General features: G+C 36.1%; 1 protein-coding gene across 6 annotated transcripts in view; it reads right to left on the bottom strand.

The window, feature by feature from the left end:
• Window positions 1–13,498, bottom strand: part of PPP4R4 (protein phosphatase 4 regulatory subunit 4) — a 57,549-nt gene that overhangs the window by 27,113 nt on the left and 16,938 nt on the right. Inside the window, exons 1-5 of one of the 6 annotated variants that reach the window (XM_058025789.1) lie at window positions 13,257–13,273; window positions 12,291–12,439; window positions 8,150–8,252; window positions 1,389–1,536; window positions 623–696 (exon numbers count right to left, since the gene is read on the bottom strand). In XM_058025789.1, the coding sequence (XP_057881772.1) occupies window positions 623–696; window positions 1,389–1,536; window positions 8,150–8,200 (273 nt within the window). In that variant the 5' untranslated portion in view covers window positions 8,201–8,252; window positions 12,291–12,439; window positions 13,257–13,273. Of the gene's footprint in view, window positions 1–622; window positions 697–1,388; window positions 1,537–3,691; window positions 3,790–8,149; window positions 8,253–8,661; window positions 9,009–12,290; window positions 12,440–13,256; window positions 13,274–13,498 lie in introns of those variants that run through there. The other 5 variants (XM_058025788.1, XM_058025790.1, XM_058025787.1 and 2 more) reach the window with 5 other exon arrangements.

The following is a 13,498-nucleotide window of genomic DNA, read 5'->3' as shown; positions in this document are numbered from 1 at the left end:
TTTTAAATTATAAACATAGTCAATATGTCTGTTGCAAAGTTTTTGAACTTAACAAAATATGAACACTTAAAAGTGAATAAATTAGCTGACTAAAGGGGACTGGCATTATAACTTAGTGACAGATTTTCTTCTTTCTTTCTTGAGCTACACAGTGAAAAATGAAGAGTGTTTGCAGTGCACTAGAGTTTTGGTACACCAAGGGCTACTGGAATACACTAAGCAATGGACCTCTAGCTTTCAGTTGCATTTAGCAGATATTGGAATTTTAGTCCAATAGTAAACAAAATGTAGTTTCTTCATGAAGACACAGAGTGAGATACTACCCTGTAAACCAAAACAGGATGCAGGAAAATGTGCTACTGAGAATACAAAGTGCAGTGGAAATGTTACAGTGGAGTGTAAATAAGTGTAAAATAAACTTTATTTGCTGAAAAACACTACTTTTTTTAAGGCGACCTTCCTGTCTCGCCTTTTTGCCCATTTTTGCATACTCTTACAGTGTGTTCCACAACCACTACCATTTTCACAGGTATGGAACTGCCACAAATCTGACTGAGGTGAATAAAACTTGCAGGGAAATACAATTTTAGTATTTTTTGTGATCATGAGAAATCAGTATTACCTCATGTCTGACAGTTTCTTTTGGTAAAGCTTCTATTACAGCAAGAAGAGTTTCTAACCATGCATTGCTGACACCTGTTTAAAAGATATGAATTATATGTGATGTCTTATATTGTACATACAACAACTACACAAAAACATATACCAGTTTTACAAAATTTGCTCTAACTTTTTACACACATCTTCAAGGAGCTATCAATCCAAAAGCCACCATATTAACATTCAAGGCTTCAGAGTACAAAGTAGGACAGGTAAGAAGCAAGGTCTGAGCCCATTTCTTTTCCCTTTCCAATTCCTATATAAATTAATAACTACTCAAATTGCTTTTTAAAGCTAATTTCCCTCATTTCATTCTTTTCTTATGCCCACTGAAACTTTCTAGTTGCACAACAGTCCTTCTCTTTCCTTTGTATTCTAAAATTAGTGTCAAATAAATTAAGGAAAAATAATCAACACAGAAGAAATGTCAACCATCCTCCCCCATTTTCTCAGTCGCAAAATGTTGGTACTTCAGGAGAAGCTCAGACTCAGAAACAAGTTTGGGATTTGATCTTTCAGACAAAGTGAGAGGGGTTTTTCTGCTTCAATCAGAATTACATTTAAATATCAGTATGAAAGTGGTCATCATGCAAAAATCTTTCCATTCATGCAAATCTAGATACAAAGTCACAGTGATTGCACTCACTGTTGACACAGTATTGCAGGGTCACTAAGGAAACAGAACATGTAGAGGTCATGAGCCATCAGAGTGGCTGTGCAGCCCTGACCTGCATCTCTGTGTTCCAGGTTCTGGAGAATGATGTGTAGGAAGGAGTGGGAGTACGTATGAATGGACACCGACTCCTCTTGCAGAACAGTCAAAAAAGAAACAGCAGCTGTTAACTGCATTTCCACTCCTGCAACATGCAGAACCTCCTGTATAATTACAAATTATAACAATTTAGAGAATGAGGCAGAAATGTACTGAAAGAACATCCAAATTTTTACATTCACTTTTAGAATTAATATGCAACAACCAGGATAAACTACAAAATTTGCTGTAAAATTATTTTCTCTTAACAGCAATTTATTGCAGAGATTAAATCTTCTTATGATATATCATGAATCTTCTAAGAAAAAAAAAGTTACTTATAATATTCTTTGTGACTTTTAAGTTTCATCAATGCAATGTGTGGATTCTTCTACTTTACAAAATGAGAGATAGAAACAGACCAGCCATCAACTGCACTCCTCTTGTTTATGCACATGGATTAAAAATAAGTATTTCATTCATTCATTCATTCAGTAGGAGATATTAAAATAGCAGAAGGCAATTTAAATTTCATCCCTTGACTAACATGGAATGCAAATAAAAAGTACATATATATAGTCTTAAGAATAAAGCAAGATACACTAGAATATTTATCTAGCTAACTAAACATTTGTATTTCTGAGCTCTGATACACAAGAATGTCATGAATGAGGCTGTCTTTAAAATCATCCACTCAGAAGTTAAACAAAGTTAATATGTTGAAGTGAAATGAAATATCACTATTTTTTTAAATTTAAAAACAGGTAATTTAAATTTTAAATATCAGATTTATGCACAGACCTTGCAGGATGTAATCTTTGACACAGCATTCATTGTAAGTATTAGGAACTGTAAATATCTGTCAACTATTTGTTTACTTTTCTAAGCATGTCTATTTCCTGAGAAAATAAAAAGTTCATTATTCTACTACTAAAGCATTACACTCATTTTACAAATTACTCCAAGTTCAGCAGGAGTCTAAATCCCATGCTTCCTACTTAGCATTTTATATATGTGGTTTTGTTTCTTTTTTAAACTGCTTGATATGAACAGTGTTTTCTCAGCTCACTCACCAAAAATCAAAAATAAGCCAAAATTAACTGAAAATAAAAATAAGCCTGGATCAGATTAAAAAAATATATATTCATTTTGCACAGTTGCTAATGGATTGTACTCTTCACTGGGTTACAAACTGTCTGCATGGCCAGGTCCTCAGAGCTGGTGAATGGAATTACATCCAGTTGGCAGCCAGTCACAAGTGGGAATGCCCAGGGCTCAGTGCTGGGGCCAGTCCTGTTTAACCTCTTAATTAATATCAAGGCCAATGGTCTGAGGTTCAACAAAGGCAATCACTGGGTCACACAAACCCCTGAGTGCTACAGGCTGGGGACAGAGTGGCTGGAGAGTGGCTTTCCTCACTCAGAGGGTGGTCAGGCACTGGAACTGGCTGCCAGGGATGTGGTGAAACCACTTCCACCATTCCTGGAAATGTTCAAAAGGCACCTGGATAGGGAACTCAGGGACATGGTGAAAAGAGTGCTGCTGGGTAAACAACTGGACTTGATAATCTTAGGGGTTTTCAGATTTAATGATTTTATGACTCTAAATATTGTGTGTCAGAGGAATTTTGCTGAGAAAATAGTTTGTAGAGAACATCTGAGAAATTACAATTTGACTTGGTATAAAACAAGTTCTCATTCTACAAATGTCAAACCATTTGTACATACAACTGTACAATTATTAGCTATTTCAAGGAGAACAATAACTTATCTCTCAAGACCTGTCCCAGTTTATAATGATGTTTCTTTCTAAAATTATTCTCTGTGTCCTTGCTCCCACAAATGAAAAAAAGAAACAGCACTGTGCTGCTTTCCAACAAAGCATTTGCATTCAACACCCATGGAAACTGCCGCCTTCTTATTTCCACAGACTCTGTCCTTGTTCCACCACTGCTCTTACAGCCACAGCCAAGAAAGAGTAAGAACACCTACCAGTTTTGTATTTTGAATATTTTTGGGATCAGAATACACGTCCATACTTTTCTGGGATTCTGGCTTAACACTTGCTCCAAAAACCATCGCCAAGAGAACCAAGAGAACTATCCACACACTGTAGATGCTAACACAGCAGTGCAGACCAGAAAATTATGGAGCAGTGCCAGGTTAACAGTTTGACTTGATGAACTTAAAGGTCTTTTCCAACCTAAATAATTCTGTGATCCTATGAATTCAGTTTTCCGTACCTATTTACTTTGTATGCAATACAAACAGGGTTACTTACCAACAAACAAAGTTCCCAAATAGTCTCCTCCACTGATCCACATAACTCTGGATAGTCATGTGTGAGAACACATTCTCTGGATGTGCCTCCTCATGGACCTCGGGAGACATTGAAATATAAATTTCTAGACTGCTTACACACCTGCCTGCACTGATGTTTACACTCAGAACTACACAGTTCTGCATTTGGAAAAGCATGGGTCTCCTCTTTCCATTTTCATACAACCCAAGCTGAGTAACTTAAATTTACTTAATATAAATTTATTTATTTAGAAAATGATGTATTTTTCTATACATGGATACTCCACAAATTTTCACTCCAGACTAAAAAAGCTCTCCCTGTCTATCTTATTCAGACAAGCATTAAGTATTTAATGGAATTTAAGGGTACTAACATGTTCTTAACTATTCTAATGTCTACAAGTTAAACTTAAGCCTCAAAACTTAAAATTTAGAAAGCCTAGTTTATTCCATTAATTGGAAAAAGGAAAATTCATCTCTACTTTAAATGCAGATTTTCTCCTGCAACAACAGAATTCTCTTGAAAGAATGCTGCAAGCAGAGACATAGTCAAATCATTTTAGTAATTGCATTGGCATGATAGAAATTTTAGACTAAAAGACTAAGAGACACAGAAATAACGGAGATTACAGAAGCTGAAGGATATAATGAGAATGGACCTTAAAATTAATGAACAGTATAAGGAAGGATAAAAATCACCCCACCTTTTCTTAAACCATAAAATCAGCTACAGAAAAAAAAAAAAGCGTTCAAGAGATGGCTGATATATTAGGAAAATAAGTAACTGAGAATTAATTTGGAATTAATGAGACAACACTGAATAAAGCTTGATATATACACAACAACAAGAACAATCACAGTTTGCTGCAATCACAGCATTTGGAAAAATCTTATTAGTCATTTGGATAGACACCTGCAATCTCCCTCCATCACTTTCGGTTGCAGAGCTCAAAGATGGAAAGCAGGAAAAATACTATTAACTTCATTTGAAAAGAGCCATTTTGTGCACAAAGAGAAATGCTTTTAAGAACGTCTAAGCTTTGCCTAAATCTGCATTTCAATGACTTCCAAGGTTCATGAGGAGGTGCATGCAGAAATCCAGAGTGGGCTTCTCTATGCAGAAGAACACATACAAGGATGCAACTTCATTTAAACAGCAGAATTTTAAAAGAAAACTTCCTAATCTCATTCCTACATTAACATCTAAATTATATACTGTATGTTTGTTTAAATAGCATAACCAAAATACTGACACTTTATTCAATAATTACTTATGCATGTCACATTCATTGGTGTATTGATTTTACTCATCTCAAATCTAAAACATGTTAAACATATAGTGTCTTTGACACAATTTTAATTTAACTAGATTTCACAAAACTATAAGCAATTTGCATACACCCATTTCTATATTTCTACAAGTAACCATTTTTATCAATTTTTCACAAATGAAATACAAATTTGCAATGTATTCAGACTGAATATTCCTTGTATTTATTTCTTTCTTCATCTGCTTTACCCTCACCTCTAATAAAAACATTAATTTTGCTTTGGGTGTCTGCAAGTATGCTAAATAAGTACACTGATTTCCTTATGCAATTATATGGTAACAATACCTTCAAAGAAACAGCCCTCTGAAACTACTACACAATTCATTTTTCATGTGCCAATTTGATTTCACAAATGATTGCTCCCAAGCTAAAGAAGTAGAACCAAGTGCAGTAATTTAAATCGGTTTATTTCCCTGCAATGGCAGATTACATTTGCAAGACTCTGAGTGCAGTGGAGTTCAATTATGCTTTTACAGTCTATAAAAGTTTCCATTAAATGGTCAGGATTATTCCTCCAATAAAAAAAAAAGGTTAAGAAAAAAGTAATAGGTCAAATTAATGATGTCAAACACTGTTTTGAAATTTAAAGTGCAGTGCACATGGTTACAACATCACTTTACTTCTACTACAGATAAATAATATTAGATAACAGAACACCTTATAAGGACTGGCCTTATAAGAGCAATGGCACAGAAAGGAACTTAATTCATATACATTCCACAACACTTCAGTTTATAAAGCTTAAAGTTTAAAGGAACTATTGGATTTAGACTGACCTCATTATATTTTATGTTTTTACCTCTGTCTGGAGCCCATTAACTTAGGTTTCATTTAATTTATCATCTAGGAAGACATCCAGTTTGGGTTTAAATGATACTGTACGATGAAATCCACACTACGTTTCTCAATAATTTGCTCAAAGATTGATTGCATTCATTATTAACGTTGTCTTCTTCATTTCAAGTATTTCTGTCTTCAGTTCCTACTGCCTCTTTCTTCCTATACTGTTTTTAGTTTAATGTCTTCAATATTATACTTTTACAAAGTAACTAAGTACAACCTGATCAAATATCACACTGAGATCCAACTTCCACCGTACAAATTCTTTCCTATTCATGCAAATGATCATACTTCCAAATATTTTCTTCATCCCTAAATAAAAAAAAACTTAAAACTAGAATCAAAAACTGTATTCCCATACTAGACTTTTTACTGAAGACACGCCAAGGCCAGCACTTCTCTACAGCCTGAAAAATAAAGGTAGAAAATCCCTACTGTTTCTTATTCCTCCTTAACTTTAGGAAGAATTCCTCTCTCAAAGTAGAAAACCAGAGGAAAAAACTGGATTCAGTATGGTAAGCACAAAAAACCCAAACCAACTTTACTTGAAGTCAGTAGGTTGGCTTAGAAAGACTGCATTACATATGTCAGATTAATTGGTGGTTGTAACTGCAGATATTCGGTGCAAGTTGAAGGGTTACCAATTACTTTGCAACTTCACGTCATTCTTCTCAAAGCACTTTTACACTCATACATATTTCAGCATCTCATAGTGCAGAATGTAACCAGAAGTACTTTAATGTTTTCTAAATCATCTGTCAGTCTATTCCAGTCCTTAGTCCTGAAAGAGCTATTTCTTGACCACTTGCTGAATCTAAATAATCAGATAAAAGTTGAAACAGCTCCTTTTAAGAACCAGAAGTCTCCTGAGACAGGACAGGACATTTCAGGACATAACATGAAGTTGAGAGGTGATGTCTGATATTCACAGAATGCTTGAAGGCTGGAAGGGTCTTCTGGAGGGCATTTTGTCCAATCCCCCTGCTCAGACAGGGCCAGTTACAGCTGAGACATGCCCAGACTGCCTTTGAATACCTCCAAGGAGGAAGACAACAACATCTCTAAGCAACTTGTGCCACTGCTCAGTCACCCTCACAGTGAAGAAGTGATTCCTGATGTTCAGAAGAAGGCTCCTGTGTTTCTGTGCACATTGCAACAACAGTTGCAGTTCTGACACTGGGTACCATTGCAAAGGCCCTCTCCAACCCTCTTCTTCTGCAGGGGTCCTAGGGGTTATTAGCATTATTAAGTTTTGCATTTGCATTTGTGATTTACTTTGTTCTTATTTGGCCGAGGCTGCTCCTAAAACCACACCGTAAATGAACTTTTACATTTCTTCTGGGTACATATCTGGGACAGAGTGGAAATATGGAGACAGGTATCTTCTTCACAATCACATAATCATAGAATAGGTTGGGTTGATAGTCCACCCCCCTAACAATGAGCAGGGACACCTTCCACTAGACCAGGCTGCTCAGTCCCATCCAGTTTGACCTTGAACATTTCCTGGGATGGGGCATCCATAACTTCTCTGAGCAATCTGTTCCAGTGCTTTACCATCCTCATGTCAAAGAATGTATTCCTTATATCTAGTCTGAATCTATCCTTCTTTAATTTAACCCCATTGCCCCTTGTCATATCTCAAAAGGCACTGCCAAAAAGTTTGTCCTCATCCTTTTATAAGCCCCTTCTGAAGAACTGAAAAGTCAAAATAAGATGTACCCAGAGCCCTCCCTTCTCCAGGTTAAACAACCCAAATATCCCTTATAAAAACATATCTCTATATAAAATTACTGTACAACATTACATGGTCAGCATGCATTTATCACAACTAGCAGTGATTTACTAAAAATGTGGAGAGCAGAACGTGAAATTGCACAGACAGCTAAAAGCAAACTATACTCTTCTGGACAGTGCCATGAAGATCTTAATGTTTGGATGAAAGGGGTTTCAGAACATCAGAATCAACCATTATGACTGGATAGTCCTCAACAAGAATTCTCAAAAAAGCTGTCAAAACACTGGTAAATCTTTTAGAACATTTAAACAGTACTAATTCTGCTTTTTTTTCCCCTAACCTAACAATTTTTAAAAAACTATAATGCCTGTAATACTTCGTAAGTTCAGTGAATTAATGCAGAAGACCTATTGGACATACACCTCCTAGAGACTGAGTTTGCAATAAAAGTGGGATATTTTTTTTTCTTTGTTAAAATAATTAAACTGGCAGAAAAAGATACATTCAAACCTCAACACACAAAACTTACTCTGATTTTTGGTAAAACCCGACGAAGTGTTTCTGCAGGATTCTGTCGCATAAGGACTGGAAGATTTGCCACCACACTTGTTCCTTGGATATCCTGACCAGAACTTACAAAAACATAAACATACAATACATTACTCACTATGATGATTACAAGCTCATGGCTTTCATTAGAAAACAAAACAAAACCAAGAAGAGCAAACCTACACTACTCAGGTTTTTCATGCAAGCAATGAGGCTTTTTTTTTAAATAATATGTGGTAGAAGACCACATTTAAAAAAACAACCTATCAAGTTATTATATATCATTTCCTACATGGAATGTTTTAATTTTTAGTGTAGCTTTGCATAAAAATGTGAAACTTCTGAAAGTCTTTTCAAAACAGATGATCAAGGCAGTGGTTTCATGGAATCTTTTGCCTTATGGCAATACAAGGGATAAACCATAAGAAGGGGGTAAATAGAAGATATACATGAAAATAACACACAGGGTACAGCATTTTAACAGAAACCTACCATTATTTCCTTTTTGTAGGGAAAGCAGTCAGATGTATAGTCATATGCACACAAACATGATTAAAAAAGGATGTAAAGAACTTGGTTAAATTACAGATCTTGTACCTTTCTCCTCATTCTGTCTCTCTCAACGGTATCCCACAATTGAAAAAGGAAACAAACAAAAAAAAACAGGATGGGAAGGAAGTGGTAGGCAGCAATGAAAAAAAGTACGAGGTGAAAAGAAAAATTACTCAAGTAGATCAACTCCTAGAATAGAATCAGAAAGCAAGAGGGTCTGAATGCCAAAATTAAAACTAAACATCAACACATCCTTTTCCTTTGGCAAAGCATGCATATCTTTGTGTTATCCAGTAGTAATGCAAAAAGCCACGGTAACTTGGAGAAGATTTTTAATTTAAATTTTATTCATTTTGTATCAACATGGAAGAAACCCATGTTTCTTCCTGCTAACCCATGTTCTAACTGCTAAAAAATGCAAACAAATTGCTACTCTTATCCTTCAAAACGTAAAGAAAAGGGAAGCATTTCCCTTTAAACCAGAAATTCTTAGTATCTGGCCTACTGCCAATTAAGAAAGTGAAGCAGGAGGCATTTCAACACCTACACAGTCTGTAATTTTCCAACTGCAGAAGATTTCTATTTCTACCAAATGAGCTGCACCATAGATTTTCTTTAAATATTAAAAACTCCAGAATTATAGTGAATTATTGCTAAATGCTCAGCTGTACACATTTTTGTACTAATAAACAAATTAAAATAAATCCTGTATCTTTTCTTCAGAGTCACAATAAGCTCAGTGTTTTGAAGGCACTATTCCTTTATTAACAGTGCTAACTATAGAAGAACACAACAGAGCCCTATACTTAGAAGCAATTTAGCTCAGCCCCTTTTGTGCTAGCAAAATCCACATACCATTTAAATATAAAACTTCAGGACTCATCTTCTGAGTTCATCCTACAGGAGATCCCAGTGACTTAGCAATGATGGGAATCCTCATGCAGGGAGGGAAGCTCTCAGGCCCCAATGCTCCTGTCCAAATACTTCCTTCCTCTGCAACAGCAGCTGCTTGCTGCTGGCCAGTGGTACCAGACCTGGTCTAACTGTAAGACCCCTTGTAAAGCACTTTTCAAACACTTCTCAAGCACAAGCATAGCACTAAGCCTTCTCCTTCTAGCCCCTGCATTTGCTTTTACTTATTTCTTTTACCATCATAAAATGAAGTCCACATAATAATTGTGATGTCTTGTGACTGAAGCAAAACCTCCTAGAAACCATTTACAAACATTTGAAGGACAGAAACATGCCTGCAAGCAGTCAGCCTGGATTTGTGAAGGGGAAATCAATCCTGACCAGCCAACTTGACAACATGTGACTGGCTGAGAAGGTGGAAGTTGTTTAACTTATTTTAGCAAGGCTGCTGACATTGTCTCCCATCATATCCCCCTAGATAAACTGATGAAGTACAAGCTGTACAAATGGAAAGTAATGTGGACTGAAAACTGAGTGAACTATTGAGCCCAAAGGGCTGTGATTAGTGGCAAGGGAGCATCCACAGGTGGTTTACCTCATGGTTTATCTTACTGGAGGCAATAAAGTTTTCCTTAATGACATGGGTGATGGGACAGAGTGCACCCTCAGAATGCAGATGACACAAAACCAGGAGGAGATGCTGACAGACCAGAAGACTCTGCAGACTCAACAAACTGGAGAAACAAACCAACAGGGATCTTATGGAGTCCAGCAGCAGGAAATGCAAGTTCTGTAGCTGTGGCAGAACACTCCCATGCACCAGGAGAGGCTGGGGGCCAACCAACTTTCCCAGTTGGTTGGGAAACAGCCTGGCAGGAAAGGACCTGGAGGTCCCAGGGGACACAAAACTGATCTGGAGGGAAAAGCAGCTGACAGCACCCTGGGCTGCACTCAAGAGCATCTCCAGCAGCTCAAGGAACATGATTATTCTTCTCTATTCAACACAAGAATCTCAGGCAGGGGGTCGTGAGTTCATCGCAATATTTGTGCAGAAGTTCAGACAAAAGGGATTTTTAACCTTGAGAAGAGAAAGCTTGGGGGCCTTATTTGACATGTATAAACTCTGATGTGAGACAGTAAAGAAGACAGAGGCAGATTCTTCCCAGCAGTGCCCAGTGATAGGATGCAAAACAACAGGAACAAATACAATACACAGGAAATTCCACTTAAACCTTAAAAAACCCACAAAATCTTCTGTGTCAGAGTATTTGAATATTGGAAAGAGTTGCCCACATAGGTGGTGCAGTCTCCATCCATAGGACTCAAAATCTTGCATTCAAGACAAGACTCTAAATTGCCACTAATTGACACTACTTTGAGCAGGAAGATGATCTCTAGAGATCCCTTCCCACTATACTATGATTTTATTCAGGGTATGTGTGGCCAATTTTGCAAATTTTAATGAAACTCAAGGAAGACAATAAGATTTCTTATATTAATTTTTAAAGCATTATTAAAAACAGATTCTACAAGGTAAGAACAATGAAAATTTTCAAAGTCCCTGGGTACTGAATTAGAAATATTTCTATCTGGAAATGGATGGATGACTACAACTCCTTCTGCAGCATGAAGAACGAAGATTAGTCACTGAATGTACTGCAAGACAATATTACCACAAAGGATTTTGAAAAAGAAAAGACAGATTTACATTTCTCTCTCCTTCATTCACACTAGCCACAAAACACAATGGCAGGAACAGAATACAGTTCTGTTAAGAAGACTGAGGTACAATGTTTACCCAAGCTCTAACTGAAGCTCTGTTTGTGTAGAGGCTTTTCTTTCACACTGTGACTAACGGCAGCAGTTTGCCAAAAATGATTTGTTAAATAGCCATTGTTGAATCAACCACTCAAGTCTGTGCTCTGTGTAAACAGAAGTTCTGATGAGTGGCTGCAGGGAATTACAGTGTTACCTCAACATCCCTTAAGTGACATTATTTTCAGTGCAAGATTCTATAACATTCTACGTTGGTCCAAATCTGAATTTGTTGAAGACAGAAGTAAAAATTTAGCAACTTCAATGAGTGAGGGACTAGAACACCACAATTAAAAAAAAATTAAAGTATTCAGTAACTAACTGGGTATTAGGAAAATGAAATTCACAAACACTCAAACTTGAAAAAGGGTGTCCACAGTTGTGGGAATCTTTGGACATATTCATAACTCATCTGGACAAAGTCTTGAGCAATGTGAGCTAGCATCAAATGGCATCAGACTTGGAAGCTGGCTCTGCTTTAACAAGGGCATTGGACCAAATGACTTCCAGGAGTCCCCAACTACCTAAACTATTCTGTGACTGGGATTCATAAATCCTAAACTTAATTTCCTATTTGTATAAAAGCTCAGTATCTAACAGGATTTAGCCTTTTCAGAATTATTCCATTTCAATTCTCCCCACAGTATTTCTGTTTTCCTATGCAATCTACAGTTGCCAAGGCAAACTAGAAATCCAGATAAATATTTCTGTTAATAACATAGAAGTGTGTGGTTCATAAGACCTCCTTTGAGAATCATCTTTAGTTTATTGTGAAAAATCTACATGGTCTATATATTAAATAAGAAGAAACTAATAGTATTTTAGTACATATCTAAACTTACATCACTACATGTGAAACTTGTGCTGTAATTAAAGTAAGAACTGAAACCCAAGATTTAGCTGCACAGTAGGTCTGTATTCATAGCAACCTTGTTTACCAGGATAGGTTGGGTCAACTGAAGTCTCTTATTTTTGTTTCCTTGCTGAATATCTGTCAAAGAGAAAAATGAGAATTCCTAACTCATACAGATGCCCTTTTCTGTTTCTGAACCAAACCAAATACATTATAATGACACAATTTCTTTGTTCCTAATATAATCAGATCCACGAGTTTATACATTAATTATTATGAGTAAACATTGAGCTTTTCTTCCTTCAATTTTAAGAAAAGTTTCAAGGATGTAAGTGCCTCAAAGGAACACATTTTTCCTCTCAAATATTACCTCAATATTAACATTACAATCTCCTAGAAGATAAATGTTTCTTCTTTCTTAGAGGACTTATAACACATATTGCATTTTGTATGGTTTCTAGGTAGAATTCGTTTTGGCATTTTTTATTTTGAGTCTGAATGTAAAAAGTAAAGCCAGTCTTTTTACTTCAAGATCAAGGTAATGCCATTTGCCATTCCTAGGTGATATAGCAAAAATGAGCTATGAGCTGGTATTATCTTTCATTCTGCCAGTCTTCATTCACTGACCCAAAACTTATAATTTTCACGTTCAACCAGATTTGTCATGTTCACGGCATGCATTATGTGCTATAAGAAGTCTTCTGAAAAAATACAAGGCCTGTAATTTTTCTAAACTGAAAGTGAAAAAAAAATCTCAGATGCTAACAGAATTCCAGAAGGGTAAATTCTGTTGACCTAAATTTGTCTTATAGTCTAATTTAGACACAGGATATCTTTTCATTCTCCAGTCTTATTTTTTCTGTCAGTATATTTCATTCACACATAAAGGAAAACTTTAAATTATCTAGTAGGTACTAAAATCTACTTAGAGTCTTCTTCAGTTTGTGGGTCTTACCTGTGTGGAGCATTATGAACACCAGATCCCAAAGCTTGCACTTTATTACTGTGTGTATTTCTATCATGCCCTCTCAGCCTTTCTGACTATAGCGTATTCCATCTTGAATCAATTCCATACTTCTTTTTCATAGCAACTCTAATCTAACAGTCCTAGAAAATGATGAGAATTTAAAAAAAAAAAGAAAGCTGTAGCTGTACATTGCAACCTCTCCTTTCTAAACTGACTCACAGGTCTAAAAA

This window comes from Melospiza georgiana, chromosome 6, assembly GCF_028018845.1.
Source record: "Melospiza georgiana isolate bMelGeo1 chromosome 6, bMelGeo1.pri, whole genome shotgun sequence".
Lineage (NCBI taxonomy): Eukaryota > Metazoa > Chordata > Aves > Passeriformes > Passerellidae > Melospiza > Melospiza georgiana.
This window is presented reverse-complemented; position numbering and strand designations above follow the sequence as displayed.